Genomic DNA, 26,956 nt, shown 5'->3' on the forward strand with positions numbered 1-26,956 from the left:
TTGGTACCACAAAGGACAGAGCTTACAACTTCCCTTTGTTTTTAACCGAATCTAAGCTAACCTATCATATATCATTCACAAACCTATTGAAGCAAGGACGAGTGTTTTGGTCAGAATGGAATCGTAGTTGTCAAGCTTTCAAGTAGTGGACTTCAACATAAGCCTATCTTAGCAATAAAAATATAGTTTTTTGAGTGATTATTGATGAAGTTTTTTTCGAAGAGTACACTAGTTCAGAAAAATATTCAAAAATCAACGAAATCGAAAAAAAAATACAAAAATAAATGGCTTTGTCCTTCAGCTATCGTGTTGAGTGCTATTAATCAACTAAAGAGAGCGGTAAGACACTCAAAAATAATATTTTTACTTCAGAGTGAAGCAAATATTTCTTACAATACAAAAGAATTAATAAATTGTATATCTTAGGAGGAAATATTTCTAAAAACAATAAAATATTAATTTCATTTTACTATAAATAATATAGTAAACATTTTTCCATTTTCCATTCAAAATTTTAAGAAACTTAACATTTCTTTGAGAAATATTTGTATCTTTGAACTATTTTGAACTACATAAAATATATTTTCGAATGTCCAATAAATATTCGAGTTAATTAAAAATAAAACTTAATTTATATTCTAAATAGTTTCCTATGTTTTCAACTACACACGCGCAAAGCTATTTCTGTGCTTAAGCAAAATCAAAATAAAAATTTTAATATTTGAACCGTTCTGTCATAAGCTGACATCTTAATTAGCCCACCAGATTAGCTTTTTCACATTGAAAATGACATCATTTGCGCGTATTTTTATATTTTTATTTAAAAATGCCAACCAGAGCGGCTAAGGAATTTTCAGACTACGGAAAACGAACCGACGCAACTCAAAATGTGGCTATTAGTAAATCATTGGTGATGAAAGTAAATAAATAAATAAAATCTTGCGACTAAAACAATGCCTAAAGGTTGGGAAAATTATTTTTTAAATACACGCGTAATATTGTATATATGTAATTTTAATATTTATTTACATTAGGGTCGCCCTTAATAATTGAGAAGAAATAATTTCCAATAACGCCTGCTTATAGGCTGAAGATATTTTATATATGTAAATATCGTAGGCCTAAACGAAGAGGGTACATGTGCGTCACACAGAGGTCACAGTTCAGAAGGAATATTTCTGATTGGATATGGTTAATGTCATATTTTGTATTGTGGGAAAATATAATCTGAATACAAAATCCAAAATTAGTTTCAATTTCTTGAATTTACATAGAAGAATCTCAACTATGACTCCTCTGTAACACGACAGAACCTTCCCCATTCATTTAATTAAATTAATAAGCATATACATTCAACTAGATTAACATCAGCTTAGGTCCTAAATTTTAAGAAATCCGATTTAAAAACCTTTCCGACTTTAAAGAACCCCCCTAATGTGTCCACATATACTCTCGGAATGTCCGCATTTTCCCAAACAGATTGAGTATAACGCCATCACCCATTGTTTCAAGTTAAAGTGTGAAAATCTACTTTCCATTTCGCAAGTGTCGCAGGTTGTTTGTGTATACTTGTACAACAACAACGCATATTACAATCTACATACTATAATGCATAATAATTAGGCTAAAATGTGGCCGATTTGGCAAAAAGACAAAGCAGAAAAACACAAATCGCCGGATTGCGTTGCTTAAATATTTACAAACGAGCCAAAATAACAACAAAAACAACAATTAGAAACGTATAAGCGCAAAGAATGTTTACGAAAATAGCAGCGACGAAATGCAAGAGATATTTTCTATATACTACATGCACACAGACATACCTATGTATATATATAATCGGTGCAAAGTAGATATATTTTTATTTTTGAGGTGCTTATGTAGCCAAATGGCCGCCCGGCGAATAGCGATTCTCAGCTATTACGAATTTGGCGCTTACGGAGGCCTTTGAACATAAATATGTATATAAGAAGTACATAAGTGGGAAATAGTAATAAATAATTAAACAGCAAATATTTAAATACAATTAAATTTAATTAAAAATTTTATTAAAAAACACATTTTCATTTAAATTTTGCCAAGACAAGAAAGTAAGAACCTGCAGTGTGCCTGGATCTTATGCAAACACCATCCATGACCCTTAACTCCACAAGTTCATTCACAGCAATGCCATTAAATTATAACTCTTCAAGGTCAATACTTTCCTACTTCAATGCTTTTACTTTCTTTGTAATCCTTCGCTTAAGTCGATTTCATTTATTGACGGACAATAGAAATTTGCAATGCATAACAACAATAAACAACTGTTGTTGGCATTTAAATTGTGCAAGAAAAATTCTTTCGCTTGTCGAACAATTAACTTCAATTAAAATTAATTGAAAACTTCGCATAATCAGTTGCTTACAAGACGAAAGAAAGTCAATTGCGGTTGTGTATTACTTGACAAGAATAATAAAAGCGTTGATTTTTGCATTTTTTTGTATTAAAATTTCAGAAAAAAAGTATTAAACTGCAGACGGTCTTAGCAAAGGAATTAAAATGTACAAATACATACATATATATGTAATTTGAAAAAAATAAAATCATAACCTAGCCTAACATAATAATTTTAAATTATTTTAATAATATATGTAAAGCCTAACTGAGAAGATTTTATTATTCTTCAAAGCATATCTGCTATATATAGAAGATTAAGCATTTAAACTGCAAGTACTTTATCTTCTTCTTCTTAAATATATATTTATGTAACTCCTTCCGTCAGAACAATATTATTATTATTCTTTAGTAAACATATCTACATCTTCATATTTATGCAGCGACAATACATTTCTTTCCTCGCCATTGTGTATTCACTTAAACCGCCAACCATTTCGTCAAATTGAAAATAATGAATAAATTATAGAACTTGATGAAAAGTTCAAAAGCGCGTTGAACTTATTTATTGTTGTGCAGCTTTATATGCCATTTAGCAAGCATACAATATGCACGTTGTCACTGTTGTTGTTGTACAGTAGTCAACTTTACTTAACATCAAGATCTTGCAGCTCATTGCAATAACAATAAAGAAAGCTGGCAGTAGCGTAGGCACAACGATCAGCACTACGTCAGTACGAGCCCAATGAATGGCAAACAATTGAGAATTTCATAACGCAAACAAAGTAATAAACTAATTTATATGTAGAATAGAAGAAGAATTGAATGAACTATGGTGCGCGGTTTTGAAGAATGTAAGGAGAGCTTTATTGCAGTTATTTGCTTTTGCATAAATCCTTATTATAGAGAAATTCAAAAACTAATCTAACATAATAAATAAAATATTACAATTTTATCACTATCAGTAAATGGAAAGTTAAAAATTTATAGAAGAGGAGCAAAACTACTGCTACAACATAAGAATCTCTTTTCATAAAAAAAAAACTCTCTTACGCACTTTATGCTATAGAGCGTCGATATTATTGAAATACTTGCATGCGCATGCAACCAATTGTGGTTTTCCGCCTCTCACAATCAACTAACCACAATGCACCCACCTGTCTACCTAGTACAAGTGCATGCGCTGAAATGAGGTATTTACAAAAAAAAAAAAAAAACAGCCGAACACCAATATCGCACACACCCACTTCACATACTTGCAGCGCATTTAGCTTTCGTATGCAAGTCAATCGTTCACTTACGAATCATTTACCCAGCAACGGCAATTGCACTCCACAGAGCTGAAGGCAACAAGTGTGCAAGAATTTCTTTTGTCAATAGCTAACAATGTAAGTAGTAACGTACAGCATCGATATATATGTACATACTTAGTAGACTTCTGTATATACATATCTACATATGTAAGAATGTAGTTATATTTATGAATATAACTCTACCGTACTTTTGTTTATGATATGAACAAAATTTTTGTAGAGCACTCGGGGGAACACAAACGATTATATATGATTTCATTGATTTCGGTTGATATCAAATTTTATATAGAAATACCCTGAAATATATTTTTAATCAAAAGTGCAACTATAACAAAAAATATATGAAGTATTTAGCTACTAATTAGAAAGAATTCGAATTATCAAACCAATACAATAGTACTTTTCATAGCTAAAATATTACTACTATACTAAAAGCAAAGGTACGAAAATGGAATACCAGCTTACCTCAAACATCTTGCCAAGACTAAATACATAATTGCTTTCACAGAGTAAACTGTTACATTGCTTTGGTATTATTGAATCCAACAAAAATCGATATTCATTTCAAAATTACGCTAATATATCTATACTATATATTTTCATTCATTGATATCCCCAGTTGCGTTAACATTATTCATAACACAGCTCTTCTTAATTCCTCTACTTCGGATCCGTGGGCAATTTAAAGCCGACCAAATCGGCAGTCTCTTTGACGCTGCGTTCACCACGACCATGGTACTCTTTGTACAATTCATTGTATTTTCGCAAGCTGGATAAATATGTTAAATAGGTTTGACCCAAGAATAGCGCCTCATCTCGCGCCTTACACAATTGCAGATCTGTGGTGGAATACTTCTTGTACTGCGCTAAGACATATCGTGCGGCCAGCGAATTTTTGATGCAGCCGTTAGGTGAAGCTGTGCGTAGCTCTTGTAATAATGCGCGCAAAGTCTTTGTGGCAGCCATGCTGTAATTCAGTAATATAATTAAATTAAATATATAAGTAGGTATTAAATTTTATTTTTATTTATCACCTGAATTACAAAACAAATTTTAAACGAATTTTCACACGCCGCTAAACAGCTGTTATTGACAGCTGAAACTAGTTGCCGGCAACTCGCTGTAATGCTGTATTTACTCGCTACTCTTAATATCGTAAAATAATTTAACAAATAACACTTTGATTTTTGAAAACATTTGTTTTATTTAAAATGTATTGAAATTTTATGTGAATTATTTTTTAATCTTTGCTTATGGCGACTTAATCAGAATCAATAACGAGGTAATCTAACTGCTAGGGAACTGTCACAGTTTCTTCCATTTTTACATCACTCTCGTCTTTATCAATACTTAATTCTAATATAGCGTCCTCGTCCACTGACATATTTCCCTTCGAACCATTTTCATCTGTAGGTGAATCCTTTTTTAGAGACTTTGCGTCCAATAACTCTATGTTATTTTTCTCAACGTGTACGGGTATTGCCTCATCTTCACTTAGATCCATTGTGTCTAAACCATTCAATTCCTCATCGTCACTACTCTCACTGCTACTATCATCTTCCAACTGTGCTTGTAGTTCTCGTATCGAATACATGAGTAATGTAAAATCATTACGTCGCTTTTGAAATTTACGCTCCAACTTTATTTTCTTCTCCATTAATTCGGACAGGTCTTTCTTGAGTGTATCTATTTGTTTGGTAGTATCCTTGCGGTCGGGTTGTTCCTTGATCACCTTTGCCAGCATGTCGTATTCCATTTTGTTTTTACGTATCTGTTTTGCTAAAACAAGCTCACGTTTACTTTCTTCAATTTCATTTCTAGCCAATTCAATGCTCTTTTCAATGGAATCGGAGAGCTTAGCGTAGTTTTTCAGCTCTTCCTGTATCATTTTAGACGTATAATCTGTTTTGGCTGCCGCAAATTCACATTGCGCCATTTGTGCTAGCAGTCGATCGTATATTATTTGACTAGGTTGGGGTATACGAGTTGTTTAACAAATAAATATAAAGGATGAAGTTAGAGGGTCTTACTTGTTTTCTGGAGAATCATTTTTGGAAAAGGTCCATTTGAGGAATTGCTTAAGCAACATATTTAGACGCCGGTCATCGCCTGTGCCATCGCCATCAATTAGTAAGCGGCGTTTTATGATTTCCTCTGTAAATTGAAAAAATATTATTGTTTAATCTCTTAATAAATATTTTATTTCACTACTCACCGTCACTCATTGTGGAATTATTATAAGATTTATAAAAGAAATTAACAAAATTTTACACTCAAGCAGCTTTAGGAATAAAATAAAAATTTTGTCGGAATAACAAACACGAATGTCAAACAAAAAGAGAGACCGATAAAGCATGTTCTATAGCAATTTTTCGATACAAATGTTTTGGAGATGTGAGGCGAAAATGCGGCGAGTTCCTTAATGCTACAAGTCCACTGATTGAACCAGGATGATATTGGAAATATTTCCACTATAGGCAACAATTAGTAAAAGAATATTCCTTTTCCTTTTAAAAATTAATTGTACAATGAATTCATTGAAGTTTTCTTAATAATCCAGTTATCGAAAAATGTTTCTCGATATCGTTTTAATAGCATTTATAATCTCTATCGTTTTTTGCCACCATCAGCTGACAAGTTGTTACTGTTTGTAAACAAAACGCGTTAAAAAAATGAAACTGTGAACTTTATAAAATAGTTAAATCTGCATACTTCTGTTTACTATATATTTGTATTAAAATGAGTAGTAATGGGGGTAACCGTCCTCCCAGTACGTTTTTCCAAAATCAACCGCCTTACACACACTTCAATAAGTCATTTGAAGACCCTTCCGATGCGTTATTCTGTCATTTGAACGAAGTGCATCCTGTTTTCATGACGCCTGAACACCAGGCGAATGATTATATATTCGAAATGCTATTGGATCCACGTACCAAAAAAGAGGTGGATCACATTTTCTATGACTACTCAAGTGGCGTAAAACAAAGGGTTGGGCATTTTCCCATTTTATTGCCTTCAAATATGACTAAAGTGGAACATACCGTGGGATTACGCGTGATAGAGGCATGGCAGGAATATAAAGAAGTTAACGAACAGGATGTAATACAATGGCGTCAGCTGGAGAGTGCAAGAATGAAAGACAAAACTACGTTTGATAAGTGTGTTATGGACTTCTCAAATACGCAAAAGGAGTCGATTTACGCGCCATGTGAACGTTTGGTCAGACTTTACAAACAGTTATATACCGCAAAACTAACAAAATTATTAGAAGCGTATCCAGAGAACTTGGCATTAAACACATGCGTCGGTCTACCACATCCGCAAAGTTTTAAAGCTAGTCGGACTGAATATTTGCAAATGGAAAATGTGCGTATGGTTAAACATCAAGGTTGGGTGCCAGTGCTAGGGAACTATATTAATGAAATGCAACGTTTTAATTTACGTATAGAAAACTACATGGATTATTACATTAATAACATAAAATCTATACTACCAGACGATATTACATGCCACACCAATAAAGAAGCTAAAAAACCGGCGCACCAAATTCATATTCCATTGGAATCGCTGTTATTTCTGTTGACAACTGGTAGCAGCGCCGACCTGCCAACCGAAGTGCCACTCGAAATTTCGGAAAGCGGTGTAGAAAATTCGAAAGTTGTAAAGTTTGAAGAACCGTTACCGCCGCGTGTTTGCGGTTGGTTTGCTCACAAACAAGTAGTGGAAAACGCATTTGAAACTTTATTGAGTAGAAATAATGATACACAGTGGCTCTATATGGACAATTATGTAGCCGAACAAGAAAAGACTGAGGAAACAGCCGAAATTCGAGCGGTCGATTATACAGAAAGACACTTCCGTGCTTACAAAATTGAACAGTATTTGGAAAAAATCAGTACGAAAGAGGAAGAGTGTGTCAAAACTAACTATGCCGTTATTGAATGGCATCTCAATGGTAAAATAGACGAGCTTAACACAGCACAGCTGCAATTTTTTACACAATTAAAAATGTCCCCCTCAAATGATGAATATGGCGTGCAATTGTTGAGCAGTCACTCAATCAAATTAGAATATAAACCACAATTCGGTGCTGAACAAATGACTAAGTACGAATTAATAAAGGAATGGTTTCGTGTAAAACTGTTTGGTCAATGTAAAGGATTTTCCGATTACGCCATATGCCTACGCGTAGCAGTGCATGACTTCAGCCAGCAGCTAACGCATAAATTAATGTTGGCAAATATCGAGAAACAACTTGCTGAAGTGCATCAAGTGGACATGCCAAAATTGCTAACAGGACTGGCTGATACTTTAAATTTGTTAGCGAAAATACCCACAGGGAAATACTTCTTGCGCTTCAGTGCAAAATTTCCCAACAAACTCTTGCTGTCTGCGCCAACTAATGAAATCACTTCGAACACAGTTTTCTTGCATTCCCTAACTAAGGTGAAACCCTCCGATTTAGTTTTTATGACCGAAGTACAACACTTGCCAATAGTTGATTCATTGTGCACTGCTTTACATAAGCAACACAAAATTATGCCTTGTGCACTGAAACCACAGCTAACAAGACAATCACAAACCAAAGTCTTTGGCAAAATACTCAGTGACGAAGAGTTCGTACAGCGACGTATGAGGGCTAAATTGGAATCGGAAAAGAAAAAGATAGAAGAACGTTCGAAATCAATAAAATCTCGTCGAAAAAAAGTAAAAGCAAGAAAGGCCAAACAGCGACGAAAGCGTAGAATGGAAGAGGCAGCTAATGAAGAAGCTATAGAAAAATTTATAAATGAATTTTAGTAGCTTTAAACATTTACTTTTGCAATTAAAATTAATTTTCTATTAAATATAATATGTGTACTATTTATTAACTTAAGTTACTTATTTGTACCCTGAATTGAATTAGCTGTGTTCGGTTAGGCTGAGCTTTCCAAACTCGTCGGCAGAAATCATTTCAACATCGTTATATGTTGGTGCTGCTCTTTCTGTCCAAAAATCATTTTCGTTGGCAGGAAGTGTGGCCATAGGAAATACATGTACTGACAAGTCATTGAAAACATTGTGCGTTTCGTAATCATCTTCCAGTTGATATTCTTTTGTATAAGGCAACACATCCAATATATAACTTGAATCTAACCGTAATAAACGCTCCGGCTTGCTTAGCGACAAGCTTTCGAAACTATTATTTATAAGTACCAAATGCTTCAGACACTGTGGACGCCAATTGCTCCATAGCAAATTGTTGGTCAAGCAATTCGGACAATGTGGTAGATAGAATAGTGTACGTTCATCTACTTGATATTTTGCTTCACAATTCTCCGTCATTAGTGCACAATTGAGACGTTGCAAAATCTGTTTTTCACTCTCACGAAATACCGGGTCAAAATAAATAGCTTCATCGATGCTATAATGCCGTTGTGTACATATAATGAAAGCCAGCTGGTGCAAAGCTTGGAAGTTGCGGCAGAAAGGACCAATACCAAAACAAACTAGACGTGAGAACTTCTCATTCTCCGTCAGCGCCTTTAGGCTTTCGTCCACAGTCTCCATTGCCTGTATAAAGTAATCACTACCCACCATATGTGTGCACACCGACTCCAGGCGTCTAGGAATTAAAATAAATTAAATTTGGTAAACAATATAGTTCTTGCGAGGAAGAGTACTTCATAAATGTCTCTATATCCACTTCTTTCTCCTCTTTTTCTATGCTCCTTTCAGACAACTTTCGCAGTCTGGGGTTTATAGACTTGCGTGCTATCCATTTTTTCCTGGTAACTGCGCGAAATTCTTCAGACATATTTGTATTATTTTTATTTATTGCACTTTAGAAATATAAATTATTTATTTTTAATTCATAAATTCTAATTGGAATTATTCCACTTTGACAGTTTGTTTCGTCATTTAATTCGTAAACACGTTGGCCATATATGTGGAGTGAAGTTTTCACAAAATTCAGCTTTTTGTATGGTTATACATTTCAAATTTGAAGCTGACGTTTGGAAGTTAATTGGTTTAAAATTGAAATTTGCAGTGCATTTATAAAATATTTTAACTAAAAGTGGACTTATTTCAGCGCGAGTTTATAGTTATTATGTCAATAATTTATAATTATAACCTGAATATACATTTGTGAGATAAAGTAAGAAGTTATTCATTTTCTGTGTTAATTTTCAAATGCTGGCTTCCAGGCAGTCACTGCTGTAGGAACAAATCAGTGAGTGGTGTAAGCCGTGCCTTCTAAAAGTCACGACTTGGAACAAATACGCCCAAAACTCATTTCTGGAATATGCAACAGGCGCACTTCCGTTACTAATTGGAGTCCTGCATATTTTCTGATTAGAACTGATTATCACTGCTAGAAATCGTGTATAAGTATGTGTAATTACTGCAGTGTTGCACTTCCGATTCCCTGCAGCGCAGTGTATATGCATTTAATAAATAGATCTTTGTATTTTCGGCCAACTCACTTACCGACTCCCAACGATTGTGTGCGCAGATCGAAGTACGAAGCAGAAACTTGTTTTCTTAGGCACGCTGCTGTGGTGAAACTCGCTGCGCTGACTTTCTGGCACACATGAATCTACCATGCAAGTGATCGTACGTCAGTCGCGAACGAGCAGGGCTGCAATTCAAACGTGTACAACGGACAATAAACGAATAAACGGGAAATAGCTTTGATCGTGTACCCGCTAAAACGAATTTTCCACAGTTATTTACAATTTAAAATATACGAGTTGAACAACGCAAAGTGGTTTCGAAGTAATTAAGGCAAACTTATTTAAGCATTTACGAAGTTAATTGATTGTTAAAGTGATTTATTGTGTGAAACTGATTTGAAGAGAGTTTAACGGTAAATTGTATGTTTTCAAAATTATTTATTATTTTTGTGTAGCAAGTGGAAGTTTAAAAAAGTTTAAATTTAAGAAATCCCTGAGACTCTAAAAATTGGTGGTGGTTTTAATAGAAAATAAATAAAAAAGATGTTAAAAGTGTTTTAGTTTAGCATATTTGTGTGAGTAAAACTTGAATTTGTAGATCAGACAACTTTCTAAAGTCTAATATATTTATGTGAATTCAAAAAAGATAACATTTAAATAAAGAATAACACTGTCTTCATCAAAAAGAAGAATATAAAATGCAAATAATTTACAACTACCTTTAAAACAATGTCACTTGCAGTCAAACTACCAATACAAAAACAAAAACAAAGTTAAGAAAGTCATCTGCCGTACACTCATGCAATGAAAGCCGCTGTGCAAAAGCAGCGCAGCCAGCAAACAGCACATACGTCAAAAGCTGAAGTGTTTTTCTTTTTTGTGTAGTGGAGTCATAAAATAACAAAAACAAAAACGCGAATAGTGCAGTGCTAGTGAAAAACAGCATTACCGCGAGTGCACATGTTGACTCATTGCACAAATTGCCATCTCAATTCTAACTACGTATTTACAACGACAAAGTACAACTGGTTATTTATATAGACGCGCTAAATAAATATCACCTTTAGCATACTACTTAAACTGCACAAAAGCGGCACAGCTTCGCGTGAGATAAAAATAAAATAAAGAAATAAAACCTGTAACTGATATTCTGCTGTACGCGAATTTAATAGCGCACGAACAACAAAGCGATTAAAATACAAAATACAACGAGTTAGGCAAAAACAAAACGAACAATAACAACACAAGCGATTCGTATACATTACAACGTCTCCATCTCCTTTTACAACGTGCATTTATGCACTCGTTTATCTGTGTGCTGAATTTTCGGCTGCTCCCATTTTGGTGGTGCGCACCTTACTTACATACTTTGCTACTTTTCAAGTGCCTTCAAGGCGTTGATGTTGACGATCTACAGCTGTTGCGCTTGCAACGAACAACAAAGCAACAAACAAAACTTCTATAAGTGTAAAAAATACAAAAAATAAAAACATAAAGTGCAAATTTGGCACAACAACGACAATAAACAAGAACTCACCTTAAACGGCAAACGCTTGCAACAGTTTTACGTGCGGTTGGACGGTTGTTCGGTTGTTCGGTCGGTCAGTTAGTTAGTTAACATACGGTACGGTACGGTTTACAAAGAATTAGCTTTAAAAATTTCGCACACGTTTGCGACGTTAAAGCCGGTGAGTGAGTGAGTGAGTGAGCCGTTGAGCGTGCGTGCGTGTATTTGCTCCTTTAACGTCTTTAAAGATTTCACAAGTAGAACAACAAGCAACAAAATAAGCTAAAAAATTGTGAAAAAAAAGTTAAGGTACGCTCGCGCAAGCCAACACAAAAGCACAAAAACCTAAAAAATAAAGAAGAAAATATAAGAAATACGCTGAGAAGACAAAAGAAGCCAATTGGCAGCTCGTTTCCTTTTCCTTTTTTCGTAATTTTCCGTTGTGCGCGCAAATCGTTACTTTTTTTTACTTCTTTATGCTTTATTTGTTTTCTCTCGCTGTGTTACGTTAACTTTGTTTCGTTGCTTTGCAATTTATTTTCATTTTTATTTCAATTTTTTCTAGAGTGTAAGCACTTCAATTTGCATAAATTTTTTCGACATTTTGCACCTCTTTTATACATTCATACATATATTACTTTGAGGCAACGTTGAAAGCCTTTGCAATAAAATAAATCATAAAAGACGCCGTGCAAATAACAAAAACAACAACAGTAGCAAAAAAATAAGCACCAAATCGTCGCTAAGAATAAACAGCCGGCTCGTGTAGCCACAAAATATCGGCAATATTACTTTACTGCTGACTTCAACATTTCATATTTTTAACGATAAACTGTATATATCGACGGTGAAGGCATAAAAATAAAAGGCATAAACAACAACAACGACGCAGTCAGGTAAGTGCTAAGCATATCAAATTGGCAATGTAAAGTGAGAACTCTGCTGTTGTGATATATGTATGTGTGTGTGTTTATGGCAGTGCAATAATTTGCCAGATTCTTGCATGCGCATTTGAGGCGTGGGAATGCCGTTGGAGGTGTTGGAAACTTAAACACTTGCCAATAATGTAACGACAAATAACACTTTAGGCCATCTGTGCGCCTTTTTTTGATGGCGAAATAAGTAAATTTTGTATGACAGTGTTGAGGTAATCGTGGCGATCTTGATTACTGCTACTGAATTTTAAATATATTGAGGTTTCGCGGTCTTGCTTCTTGAAGTGCTGATTGGATCTGTTAAAGTTCAGTGCGCACGGTTGGTGTGTTGAAAAGTTGTGGAAAAAATTCTTCGTTATTTATTATTAAAAGCATGCGTTAGTTTTGAAAAGTTTTAGCTGTTGTTGTGAATATTGAATTAACCTAACAGACAAAATAATAATATTAATGTTTAATGTAAATAAATTGATATTATTCACTAGCTGAGACCAGAAGCTATTCTTGATATATAAAAATATTAGATTTTAGAAATTGATTATATTGTTTATAATTTAATAAATTAATTTTATATAATAATTTTATAATATTTTGAATTTGTTTGACATTTTAATTAAAATAGAAAATCAAAATATTATTACCGATGCGTAGAATATTATTTTTGTTAAGTGATAGATTATAGTTTATGATTTCTGATATAAGTTAGGTTATGTACAGACTTCCATAACAAAATCTTTTGCAATAATAATATTTTTGTTACTTTCTATATCTAAGAGCTGTATATCTGGCATACAAGCTAACTATAAGTATAAATTAAGTTCTCATCAAGCTAATCTCTATATTAATGTCAAATAGGTTTGCTTTTCACACGTTTTGGGGTTTCACTTTCCACTACAAAAACCTGAAAAAATAAAAAAAAAAAAAAATTTACAATTGCATAACCAAATTTTGGTAATAATCGCTTTAGTAGCATCTTTAGTTGTGTGTTTTCTCATGTTTTATATTTTTTTCTTCTTAAAGTCGCAGCTTGACAATTTGTTGTGCTGCAATTTCACCTAAAAACATTTTGCTGTCGCTAGCTTGCATGCCATGCCTTATGCAAGCGACTCTACAGACATACAAACATATATACAATAAATATGCATGTATAAACCACAAGCAACATAAATGCAAAGTGCCGACAATCAACAATTTTCTCTACGAAAACCACAAACAACAGTCAACCAACCAACAACAACAATAAAAGCAACAATTTCGAAACAGTAAAACAAAAAACAGCTGAGACGAAAAAAAGTTACTGGAGTGTTGGTTGTTGTTGCTTTTTATATGTATTTATTGTTGTTGGCAACAAAATCATGGTAAAAACTTCAGTGCAATAACAACAACAAAAACAACAGCAAACATGCATGGAACATTGAAGCTTAGCAGTTGTTGCGGCGTCTGTTTTATTGGTTTGCTGTTGGGTAAATGTTGGCTAGGTGGGGGTGTAGTGTTGGTGTTCAGACAACAGAAAACACTTTCACAAACATTGAAACAATTTTCTTTTTTATTTTTATTTTTTGTTGTTGTTGTTGCTGTTGTTTTGTTTTTCTGTACTAAAGTTGTTATGGCTGCTGATTTAATGTATATGGAAATGTATGTATGCTTTTTATGTTTCAACTAAGAGTGTGGAAATGTGCAGTTATTTTTTTATAACATATTGCATTTATTCGAAGGTTGGTATTGAAATAGTTTCATGTTAAAAACTATGTAAAAAGTAGTACCCTTGTTTGGAGTGCCTCTTTTGAATTTTTTTTCAAAGGTTGGGTTTGTTTTGAGGTTAGTTTTTTGTTTCTGAGAAACCTAACTTTTACCAGTGACTTCTTAATATTTTTTTTATAAATTTGTATACTCCAATTTAAACAATTCACAACATCAGAAATTAAATGATTAAAATTGAGGTCGGTAGATAGATTAAGGTTGGATAGATAGGGTTGATATTATGTTCGACTTTGGCACACCATTTCCCAGCCAGGGTTAGTCCTATCATTACGATGGCACCATCTCTGACACCGTATGAGATTCACTGCTAGTACCTCCAAAAGCTCGTCCACGACTAGACTCCATTAAAGCGCGGATACTACACCACCTTGGGGACTTCGCTTTGTCGTGCCCAGTAGTATACTGCTTGAACTTATCTGTGCTTCCGTAATTTTTGTGCCAAGTACTGTATCCACCCATCTTATAATCGTAGGGCCGATCCGCCTCCTGTTTAGCGATCTGGCGACACTTGAAGGGACTTCCCCACTTCAAACTGTTTCTCGGGGTGTACAATCGGAATAGATTTAAACAACTAATTGCGCTCCCAAAAAACAAACTGAGACAATTAGTGGCACTTTACACTAGCCACTGTAGACTAAGTTATCATCTGAACAAACTCGGAACCTGTTCGTCGGATCAGTGCTAGTTCTGTGATCTAGCAGTGGATACACCTGAGCATCTACTTCTTGATTGTCCGACGATTGCGAGGATGAGGAGTCAGGTAATGGGGTCTCTATATCCACAAAGGGAAAGTATTGAGTCTATTAAACCCTGTAACACTATTAAGTTTTCTTATTGCGACGTGGTTGGATTGTATTCAGTCATAACGCTCTTAATCTAATCTAATGTAATCTGAGATCGATAGAGTATTTATTATACAAGTTGATGAAACTCGATACTCGTATCTTTTTTTAATTTTTAATATTATAATTTGCTATTTCAGAACTAAAGTGTTAAAAAAATAGTTGAAATAAAAAATCTTTTAAAAATTCAAAATTATAATAGAAAAAAAAATATATTTGTATACTTCTATTTTATAAATTAAAAAAAAAATTAAAGATACATGAGCTGGATCGATAAATTAAAAAAGATGGCGAAATTTTGGAAATATGGAAATTTTTCTAAAAACTACAATTTTTACTGAAATAATAACATTCTAAAAAATGATAAATGATTAAAATAATTTCATCTGATAAAAAATAGCATTGTTTTTAGCGAAAAGCGCAACCAAAGCGTTGCCAACCAAGTGTATAATTAGTGCGTTGTGATTTGCTGCTGAAAATTAAAAAAAAAAAAACTTTCTATTTGTATTTATTTTTCGTTTAATACACTTAAAATATATGTAAACTGCAGTTATGGCAAATGTTGCGCATCAATGTTGCTATACAAATGTTGCCAAAAAAAATTCTAAAAATTTTGCACATTTCGCTTTTCGGTTAGAAATTTCAGTTGACATTTTATTTTTACCGAGAAATGCAGTTTTTGTTTTTAATAGACTTATATGTTTTTCCACTTTTTTATTTCATAATGTTCTGTTAAAAATATTTGAGTTTATAAATTTTTTGTTTGTTGTGCCACACAAACAGCAACATATTTTTAAAACTTTTTGTTTTTTTAAAATATCAAATTTTTTCAGTGTAAACAATATTTTAATATTAATTTTATTTGATAAAAATCATTTAAAAGTATCATAGAACTGAAATATACTTCACATTGAAAGCGCTATAAACAAAAATTATTTTTTTATAAAGAAAAAAACAAAAATTTAATTGTCAAGTTTGTTGCTTAAGTCTTTTGTTTTCACTTAAGTTAAAAAAAAAATTTAGCAAACCAAACTACCAAGCTAACTATTGGCAAGTTCATGACTTTAGCTTTCAAAAAGTGTACTAAAAAAGTTTGCAACCAAAGGAAACTTGTTGCTTGGTGTTTTTCAAAATTAAAACCGCAAATATTGGAAAAATCATTTCGTACCGTACCGTACAACAGTACATATATATGTAGATATATATAAAAAAGTTGGCAAAGCTGTTTTTCGAAATTTTCAAAGAGTTCGCGTTTTCACTTTCCCTTTTACACCAACTTAAATGCAACAAACATGTTGACACCTCGCCCATCATAAGCACTTGCAGCCTAGACCAGTTACTACGACTTGCTGCATAAATTAATTTTTAACAAAAATACAAAAAAAAAACTAAAATAAAACAGAAAAAAGTTCGAAAAATCAAAACAATTAGAAAACTGTTTAATTTCGCTTTCGGTGGCAACCTGTTCACTTAGCAGTCACCCCTCCTTGTTTCTGCTTAAAAGTTCATTTTAATGCACACACACATTCATACATAACATAAGCTACCATATATAAATTGCCTTAACTGCATTTGAGTGCCGCAACGGCTTTTTTCTTTTTGTTTTTGCTGTTTTTGTTTTTGTGCATCGCAGCGCCATCGCTAAGTGCCTCACGTGCATATCACGTACACAATTATGCAATAAAAGTCAATATAAATTACACAAACAAGTACATATGTATGTGTTGTATGGTATTTAGTAGCCTGCCTTGTGCCTTCAACCAACAGCTGAAGCGCCTGCGCCAAGACCATCTGCAACAGTCGCGGCGGCGGCGGCAGCAGCAGCGGCGCCTTGTTAAGTTTGATGAGTGATGGAGCAGTGAGTGCAGTGCGCCGTTCACCTGTTCGCTTGCTCGTTCGATGATTAGCTCACCGCGCCGCAATACTCGCACAATATACCGTTATGCATTTTATGGGCAACGTCGTGACACGTTCGCTGCCAATTTATATGCGCAAATAGTCAAGTTGCAGAGATATTACCTAAATGTTTACTACGTTCGCATTGTCTGGGAGAAAGTTAAATGAAATGTCTATAGCTAAGCGGCCGCTGGCACCTTTACACATCACACACACACACGCACACATACATACAAAGCTAGGCATAAACAAGTGTAGTTTTTGTGGTGAATGTGAATGTGTGGGCAATCCCATGCAAAGTAAATGAATAATAATTTTTTCGCCGAATGCGTTATTGAATATTATTATTATCGTTCATTAGCATTTTTTTCGTTTTTTTTTTGCTTTTTTCTTTTGATTAACCTACTTGAGGAGTTTCGTGATTTAATGTTTCATTGCGTCCGCTTTTTTGGTGTTGCCGAAATCTGTGCGCTATTTGCAATTTAAGTAGCTTTTGATTGATGATGACGCGAAAAACAAAATGAATAATAAATAATTAATAGAAATTTATGGTTGCATACATATTGACACATTTACATTGGTTATTAACTGTTAGTCAATTTTTTTAATTTGGAAGACTTTTATGGTTCATATTTTAAATTAAATTAAATTAAATTAAAATAAATTAAATTAAATTAAATTAAATTAAATTAAATTAAAATAAATTAAATTAAATTAAATTAAATTAAATTAAATTAAATTAAATTAAATTAAATTAAATTAAAATAAATTAAATTAAATTAAATTAAATTAAATTAAATTAAATAAATTATTTTTATTCAGGAAAATACTAAAATCAAATAAACAAATAACACAAAATAAAAAAAAATATATATAATAATGTATTTAATTTTTAATTAATTTATTTATTTTTATTAAATGTTAAATAATTATAGATAACTATGAAAATCGGAACATAATTTGTATTGAAATTTCCGAACAAAATTGTCTTATCAAAAAATCTGCTATTGTCTATTTTCATTAATTTTTTTTTAACTCCATCAAATTTACAAATAGACAATTTATTTTCATTTACAACTAAATATTTTATTCCATATAATTTTTTTTTTTGTTTTGCAACGACATAATACAACATTGTATGACTTTTTTTAAATTATTTAACAGTAATAGATATATTTTAACAAAAAGATAAATTTATAAAAAAACAAATAAATTCGAAAAAATACATATGTACATAAATGTATATAACATAAACAATATATACTTTAGAGAGAGAGTGGTTTGTTTAAAATAAAATTGTTTTTCGCTTGGAAATAAACTTTCTTATTTAAAAAATATTTTATTTAACAAAAATTTTTCTTAAATTTTGTTTTATAAAAAAGATTAGAAATAAAATTGGAATATTAAACACCCAAATTAAAAATTAAAAATATATATTTTTATATTTAATAATTAATATATATTTATTAAAATATTTAAATAATATACATATTTTAATATGTATTATTTTTTACTATAACACTGTTTTTATAAGGATCACTTTTCATCTATAAATTAAAAATGATATCTTTTAATTTTTATAAATTTATTTATTTTTTTGAAAAATCATACTTTGTTTATTTCAAAAAATTTTTATTTGCAAACATTAAAAAGCGCTCATTGCAAATATGAACCGAGACATGTTACGCAAAGAACAGTAAATGTCATTGTTACCGGAAATGTTAACCGTAAATGGCGATGCTCGCGCACAAGTACGAGCACAATCAAGTGTCATTGAATAAACAGTGAACAGCGAACATAAGAAATTGCTGCCCAGAAACAAGATTTACACAATGAAAGCTGCAAGAAGGCAAACAAAGAATATAAAAAATATATAAAAAAAATTGAAAATAAAAAAATATAAAGAATTGAAAATAAGAATGAGATTGCTAATGAAGCATAAGTGTTATAATAAAAGCGTATTACCAAATAAGAGCATGGTTATGTAACGAGTTCTTTTGAATTTGAGCGAAAAATTATGATAATTATATATGTATGTATGTATGTATATATGTAACTGTGTCTTAAAATTAATTCTTTACCTACTTTCCTTTACATATATTTGTCTGTATCAACAGGTGGGCGTTCGTTAGCCAATTCTGTATTGTTCTCGGCGCGTTTCTTCGCAAAAAATCGCAGAGAACCGTTCGGTTCTATAATTGCGAGTTTTGTAAAGCTTTAATTGTATTCTTATTTAATTTTTTATTTTTCGTTTTTTTTTATTTATTTTTTCTATTTATTTCATTTTTGTTTTAATTGTTGTTGCCTAGAACAATAGCCAGCATTTGTTTGCTTTCGGCTTGAGATTTTTGTTCGCCCAAAGTAAATATGTTTGAACTGCAAATAACTAGTTATTGTTAATCCTGCCCTCAAGGCCATTGGCTATTGCAAAATTTTAATTATTATTATTTTTATAAATCCGGGTATTAATTCGTATCAAATTGAAACTTTTAAAAGCAAACGCCGATAATTATGTATAATAATTGCCGAAAGTGCTTGTTAAGCATTTAACATGTGTAAATGCGAATTTCCTCAGCTTCGCATAATTTTTAATATCATGCAATATATATTTTTTTTGATTTTTTTCTCTCACGCTACTGGTTTAGCACATTAGCTGGTGGGTGATATGGAATTAAATAATATAATATAATTATAAAATAAAATAAAACAAATTGTAAAAAAATATTTTGATGGAATAATTGTGAATAAGTTAAATTAAATTTAAAATTTAAATAAATAAAATTATAAAAAAAAATTATTGAAATAAAATTAAAAAAAAATAATAAATTATTTTAAATTATTAAAAATTTAAATTAAATAAATATTGTATTTTAGTAATGAATTATAAAATGGTATAAAAAATAGGAAAGCAGTCTCAAATCTTATATAATATCAATAATTATAATACTAAAGTCAAACATATGTGCGTTTCCGACACTGTTAAGTGAAACCGAAAGTGCTCTGTGTAATTAAGCGTGCAAATCGGCTTAATTTGTTTCCTTTTTATAAGTAATTCTTAAATAATTTTAATACGCTCGTACTCGCACTTATTGGTTATACAATCTAAAAAGCTTTCATATCACACATACATATGTGTAGGTATGTCTATGATATCATAAGTGCACGCTTTATAATACCAACTTTTTTGGAGCGATTGATTTTATCGAATTGGAGTAACATTAGTTGCCAAATATGGAAGCTTATGTCATGCGCGCTCACTACTATATGTGTATGTATGTTTGTCAATTGGTTTAGAGAAAATTTGTTACTCAGCGAAATAGTAGTTATTAATATTATATAAAATTTTGTGATTTCTCTGAAGATTTTAAATCTGACAATTTTTAATGAATTATGTTGATCTAAAATTATGGAATTTTAAAATCTTAAATTATTCAAATTTTATAATATTTTGACATCTATTTTTTTTTTAATCTATTAATCTTGATCGAAAAAATTATTGCTGAAAAAATCTGCTTAAAACACCATATGCGAGTTGTGTTCAAAAAAAACGGGAATTTTCGGTTTTTGGAAAAAAAATTTGGACCGTTATTTTTCGAAACAACTTATATTTAAAATTTATATAAAATTCTTTAAACCTCTAATTTACTCTATATATTTTTCAAGCTCAATATATATTCTCCCTTAGCTTAAAGCGAGTCTTAAACAAAATTTTAACAACAACTTCATAGTAACAGCAACTCTGGTTACTAGCTGACCAACCATAATCGATTAGTAATCCATTTAATGTCACTAATTCTAAATATTTCTTCCTTATAATAAACTTCCGTTATACAATACAATCCAGAAACGGTAATTTCTATAAAGATAAAGAAATTTTCCAGCACTCGCCGGTAGATTAAAAATCAACGAGTGGCATTATGACAAAAGCAAGACATTTTAATTGCAAGAAAATGAAATATAACGGTAACATTCGAATATATAGACATACATATAGACATATATCGAATATTATAATTTTTTCACGCACACGCGTCATACTCGAGGCATTGAGATCATTCAAAGTCTCAAAAGACACTCGATACCTGACATTTGTAGCGAATTGACAGCCTCTGCGATTGCACGCATTGACGACTAAATCGATCCGATCCAACACACGATGTACCTATGCCGTTCGAAAGCGATAATCGATTGGCAGTGATTTCTAAACGACCGGCAAATAACAAAAGCGATCACCAAGCGTTGTTCTAATGAAGAATGATGAAGGTGCTCTTGTACGAGTATATAGTAGAATATAAATGTCTGTTTGTACAACAACTGATATTTGTTTGTGTGTATGTATGTATCTAATGCCGCCATCAGATTTCACTTGGCAGATGAGAAAATCAATTTTTAGCACAAAAGTTATTATTTTGCGCCTTTTGCACTTTGCTACCACTCGCTGTGGTCGCTGGCACCGATGCCACGCGGTGAGACAAAGCATTCGAATGGTGCACAAGTATGCCAATAGTTTTTTAGTTGTTTTTGTATTTGTATGTATTGAGTGTGTTTGGGTACACTGGTGCGCATAACGGTTTCAATGAAGAGAAATAATTAAAATAATAATGGCTTTATGACAGCGGCAAAGTGTGAAAACTGCCAACAGCATAACAAAGTGTATATTTACTTTAAGCATATTTACAAACATACATACATATAAATAACATAAATGTTTTAAAAAACATGCTTTACTAAGCGCTTGTAATGAGGTAGAATTTACATAGTAAACACCAAAAAAAAGTTGCTGATAAGTAATGAAATGGCAAAGTTTTCGCGCTGAAAACTTTGATGTGCCTTCAGACTTTAATAGAAGTGTAGAGCTTTCTTGATTTCTATTGATGCTTTAATGGGCATCAAATTGAGCACACTAGGGTATCTGGTGAAGTTCTGAAATTTGGGAGGAATATGAAAAAAATTAGAAAATTATTACAATATAAACTTGACGCAGAAAGTAGAAAAGAAAACTTGTCCAAAATAAAAAAAAATCACAATTAGAACCTTTTTACAGTTTTTTGGACTGGAGCAAAATTACAGAAATAAAACTCATCTTTCTTAAAATAATAGTAATTATAGGGACTTTGTTGCAGACTGAGCTATTTAATTAATAAAACCAACCAACCGAAAGAGTTCAGAAGTTTTTTTATCTTTTGAAATTTTCCTCAAAATATAGTATTAGGTAGGCAAATATCTCCCTTCCCCTGTTTTGCTCTTTCCAGAAAACAGCAACTTCATAATACCCCCTCGTAGAAGACCCCCTCCTTATTTGCGAAGAACTCGGATTGCCACTTTTCACAAGACTCTTTTGAGTTCAACTTTACACCACCAACGGCGTTCGCCATGGACAGGAACAGGTGGTAATCACTTGTCGCTATGTTCGCTATGTCCGCGCTATATGGTGGATGCGATAAAACCTCCCATCCGAGCTCCCGTCGCTTCTGACGAGTCATCAACGAAGTGTGTGGTCTGGCGTTGTCCTGGTGGAACACTACACTCTTCCTTTTGGCCAATTCTGGACGCTTCTGGTCGATCGCCTGCTTCTAGCGGTCCAGTTGTTCGCAGTAGATGGTAGAATTAAGCGTCTGATCATATGGGAGCAGCTCATAGTGGATGATTCCCTTCCAATCCCACGAGACAAAAACCTTCCTTGCCGTCAATCCCAGCTTGGTCACTGTTTGGGACAATTCACCGGCATTCAACCACGACCGTTTTCGCTTGATATTGTCGTATGTGATCCATTTTTCGTCGCCAGTCACCTTCCGATTAAAATTCTAAGAGATAGACCCTAGGATAAGCCAATAATGAGTTATGCTGTCTACGGCAAGAGTTTTTTTTATGTACACGTTATGGTAGATGAGGTGCCAACGGCTGAGTTTTCGGAATTTTCAAATAAAAATTTCACAAAATTCTGTTTAAATAACATGTATCTTTGATAAGCCGAATTGCTTAAGTGAAATAAATGGTTGTATATATAATATTAAAAATAATTGTAGAAATACTCTTGTTTTCAGCCGCAGAAACCCACTTAACCCCTTAAATTTAAATATTTTCTACAAATAATGATATAATAACAAAGATTATAGGCTGACTTGAATATACTGAATCGAAAGAAATTTATTTTAAAAGCATTGTAATATTGTCTTTTTTTCATCAATACCACCGGATGTGTGCTCATAAAAGTCACTATTAACATATGCAAGTGCAAATAAACTAAATTTCCATAATCAAATAAAAACTCGAAGCACTTAGAACATAATTGACTGTGTAAGACTTCGAAGCGAGAGTCAATGTATTAGGCAGCACACATTGATTTCAATATGTTGAGTACATACATACATACTTATATGAGTAAATAAGATTATATATAAACATATGCAAATTGGCAAGTGCAAATAAGGCAATCAAATCTGTCAGCAACCGACAACCGTCAGCTAGCTAGACAATCAGCGTGATAGACATCAGCATTAGAAACAAGAGCGGAATCTTTACTTAAGTCAAGCCTACATACGGCATATTTATATGTATTCTATAAATACATAGGTACATAAGTATATCCACATATTTGCCTACAAATATAGTAACTTATTTTTATTCACATAAATATTTTCATGAATGTATGTGTGCACAAATAGAAAAATTAAAGATAATTCTGTGTTTTCACAGCTATCACTAAGTATGTTTGTATGTATGTATTTAGGTATAGGGTGTTGATTGCTTACTCCGCTGGGAAATTAGCATGCCCATTAGCGCAATCTAGCATAGGTTGTTGCTGCTTGCCGGGAAATCATATGAGCGGCCAAACCAAGTATATAATTTGCATGAATGAATATTTAAGTAGAAAATTAAGTGAAAAATTGCATAGCGCAAGTATGTGGCTAGTATAAGGTGAATATGCTTGGCTCTAGTTAATGAATTTGGATATTTTTTAATTATTATATATTTTTGATTTTTTTTTATAAAAAATTTATTACCATTTTTTTGGAATTTAATACTTCATTTTAACAACAATAGTATTTAATTTTTTTTTTATATATTTAATTTAACTTAACTTAACGTTACATAACTTAACTTATCTTATTTTTAAATTAATGCAGTTTTTTTAAATAAACTTAATTAATTGTAATAATAACTTATGTGTAACTTAAATGAACTTACTTAATTTAACTTAACATAACTCTACTTAACTTAACATAACTTAACTTAACGTAACGCAACGTAACTTAACTTATCGTAAACTAAATTAGTACTTAAATTAACGTAACTAAACTTAACTTAGCACAACTTAACTTAACTTAACGTAACTAAATTTACTTAAATTTATTATATTTAACTATAAAAATCAAAATAAAAAACTTACTTTTTCTTATTCTATACAACAATTTTGTTTTTAACTTTGCTCACTTACCACGCATGAATATAAAATACAAAATATTTTACACCTGCACACATTGGCTGACAGCAACATTCGCGCGTGCGTACACCATACACACCACTACGAGTATGAGTACATATTTATTAACATTTCACAGAAAATACCTTCTCGAATATGCGTAATTCCATGCTTTTAACACATGCGTTGATCACCTACGAAAATAAAAGAAATACAAAAACAAAAACAACAAATCTTGAAAATAAACACAACTTTACGGCTTTGGTTAATTTTTTCCAGCATTCAATTTTTATTGTTGCTTTTGGTATTTTAAATGCGTTCATCGACGCAACGCGGAGAAAGTTGGCCGACTCGCTGAAAGCCACATGCGCGCGGAACGATGGCACAAAGCGATTAAAAAGGAAAACAAAACAAAAAATCAAAAATGACTAAGTGTTAATAAAAAAAGGCGACGCACAGTTAAGAAACCTGTATTAAAAGTAAAAAGAAATATATAAACAATTCATAAAAAAATTAATAAAAATCTTTTTTTTTTGTTTGAAAAACCATGTGTGGATTTCAGAAAAATATGCGGGCGTTCCAACTTAAGTGCAAATGCTTGCAAAATACACACCTTATTAATTATAGACAAAATGCAAACAAAGCTACAAAAATCTACAGTTAATTTGCGCAAAGCCAGCGAGCTTCTTGCTTTGAATTTTTTTTTTTTTTTATAAAAGCTTTAGCTTCAAGTGCGATTATTCATATCCGTTTTTTAGTCACTGCGCCGTGGAGGTGTTGTTGTGGCGCCATGTCGTTCGACAGACGGCACTCGATCGGATGCTGTCAATAATGTGGGCTACTGCGGCGATTTCTGCAAATTTTTTTGTAAACAAAGCTAATGTTTAGATATATTTGTTAGATATATACGAGCTTTATTGTAAAAATGCAAAAAAAGAAGACTCCAAGAGTATTATCATTGAAAAAAATATATATTTTTTTTACTCCTAAATTTGATTTCACAACTATCTATTTTCAAGTATATTTTTTAAAATTGTCATTTATGTGGGATTCATGTCTACAGACTTTTGTCTAACACTGTGACCTCGACATGCATTTTGTTTTATTGCAAATTCGTGTAATTATAGGCAGTCAATTCGTAGATGACAATAAATATATGCATACATCCATACATATCTGCGAACAAGTAATCGCTTTTAAACTCCCACATAAAAGTATGCTACATACTCATATAAAACCCATCTCTATATATTACAATCATTATGTTTGCTTGTATTTTGGTCTGTAAATAATCACAAACAAGTATTAATTTACATACAAGTATATACTTACATACATATGTATGAGTACGAGTATAATAAACAATTGTGGTAACGACATAAATGACACTTGATAATCATCATAATAAAATGAGTTTTAAATTACACGCAAAATTTCATGAGCAAATACACATAACCACAAGCGCAACAATACATACATACATATAATACATTTATATATGTACATGTAAATATATACATATACATATATACAAATATAGTCTCTTATGCATTAAACATAAGTCTCTCGGTATTGCAATTATGATTAGAGTCGCTTTGTGGCGAAAAAAGAAGTTAAGTGAATTTGTGTAACCTTCAATTGCTATTTAAGGTCACTTTGATATTTATGCAGAGAATTTGATATGCGTATATGGTATATAAGTACGTATGTATTTATTTATTTGTTTATACATATGTACAGCAAGACGCATGCCATTATTTCGAGCATAAGCTTGTTGGTGGTGAAAGCTCCATTGGTAGGCGTGTGTAGGTTTATTTTATTAACCTCTTCAAAATTATGATTATTTAAGTTGGTTTATTAGCAATGTTTGAAAACTTGCTCCTTTGTGGCTTCTTTATGTCAAAAGGATTGTAATGAATTTCTTGATAAATAAAACTAAACAGTTCTCATATTTTAGAGGACTGTCAACTATCATTATTACCTGTCAGTAAAACTTTCTTCCGAAGTTCTTATAAAAGTTGAATGATATTATTTTCAAATTCTTTGTATAATTTTGTGAGTTATTTAATAGTAGATCCACAGGTGACTGACAGATTGTGTAAACGGCAGGAAATGTCAAGAGCAAGGTACCAGAGAAACAATGAGGCATATCTTGTGCGCTACTCCTGCATTGGCAAGGCAATGACGCTTCCAATATTTGGAGTGACCAGAAAGTATGAGAAACTGCTAGAGATATTGCTAGTGAAGCCAAAAAAACTTTTAAGCGCAGTTATTCTAAAAGTTAACTACTCCTCATAGACACTCTATCTGGCATCGCTAAGATCCAAAACGGGTCTATGTGTGGCTTATTGGCCAACCAGACTAAACTAACCGCATCTAATAGTCCCACAATGATTTAATTTATTCGATTTCTGTACCAGCGATTTTTTCCTTATGGGGTTAGCAGGGCTTCAAAAAAGGCCACCTATATAT

The 26,956-nt window shown here is 32.1% G+C and overlaps 5 protein-coding genes across 5 annotated transcripts in view; 2 read left to right on the forward strand and 3 right to left on the reverse strand.

Moving 5' to 3' along the window:
* Positions 1-4,182: 4,182 nt before the first annotated feature.
* Positions 4,183-4,850, reverse strand: LOC105216111 (protein FMC1 homolog). The gene is made up of 2 exons (XM_011190418.3): positions 4,721-4,850; positions 4,183-4,653 (listed from the first exon to the last, which is right to left on the reverse strand). Exon 2 carries the CDS (start codon positions 4,650-4,652, stop codon positions 4,347-4,349), a length of 306 nt encoding a protein of 101 aa, XP_011188720.1. The 5' UTR covers position 4,653; positions 4,721-4,850; the 3' UTR covers positions 4,183-4,346.
* A 15-nt stretch (positions 4,851-4,865) lies between these two features.
* Positions 4,866-6,062, reverse strand: LOC105216110 (THO complex protein 7). Its single transcript, XM_011190417.3, has 3 exons — positions 5,902-6,062; positions 5,717-5,840; positions 4,866-5,653 (listed from the first exon to the last, which is right to left on the reverse strand). The coding sequence occupies exons 1-3, from the start codon at positions 5,909-5,911 to the stop codon at positions 4,981-4,983; spliced, it is 807 nt and encodes a 268-aa protein (XP_011188719.1). The 5' UTR covers positions 5,912-6,062; the 3' UTR covers positions 4,866-4,980.
* Positions 6,063-6,269: 207 nt separating this feature from the next.
* On the forward strand, positions 6,270-8,557 carry LOC105216107 (little elongation complex subunit 2). The gene has a single exon (XM_011190415.3). The coding sequence runs from the start codon at positions 6,426-6,428 to the stop codon at positions 8,484-8,486; it is 2,061 nt and encodes a 686-aa protein (XP_011188717.1). The 5' UTR covers positions 6,270-6,425; the 3' UTR covers positions 8,487-8,557.
* A 31-nt stretch (positions 8,558-8,588) lies between these two features.
* Positions 8,589-9,803, reverse strand: LOC105216109 (SRR1-like protein). The gene is made up of 2 exons (XM_011190416.3): positions 9,350-9,803; positions 8,589-9,291 (listed from the first exon to the last, which is right to left on the reverse strand). Exons 1-2 carry the CDS (start codon positions 9,481-9,483, stop codon positions 8,589-8,591), a joined length of 837 nt encoding a protein of 278 aa, XP_011188718.1. The 5' UTR covers positions 9,484-9,803.
* Positions 9,804-10,086: 283 nt separating this feature from the next.
* The window catches only part of LOC105216106 (serine-rich adhesin for platelets), a 111,736-nt gene continuing 94,866 nt past the window's right edge, over positions 10,087-26,956 (forward strand). The window contains exon 1 of the mRNA XM_011190414.3: positions 10,087-10,543. The gene's annotated coding sequence lies outside the window, so the exon portion shown is untranslated. The remainder of the gene's footprint in view (positions 10,544-26,956) is intronic.

Source organism: Zeugodacus cucurbitae, chromosome 2 (genome assembly GCF_028554725.1).
Source record: "Zeugodacus cucurbitae isolate PBARC_wt_2022May chromosome 2, idZeuCucr1.2, whole genome shotgun sequence".
NCBI classification, from domain to species: domain Eukaryota; kingdom Metazoa; phylum Arthropoda; class Insecta; order Diptera; family Tephritidae; genus Zeugodacus; species Zeugodacus cucurbitae.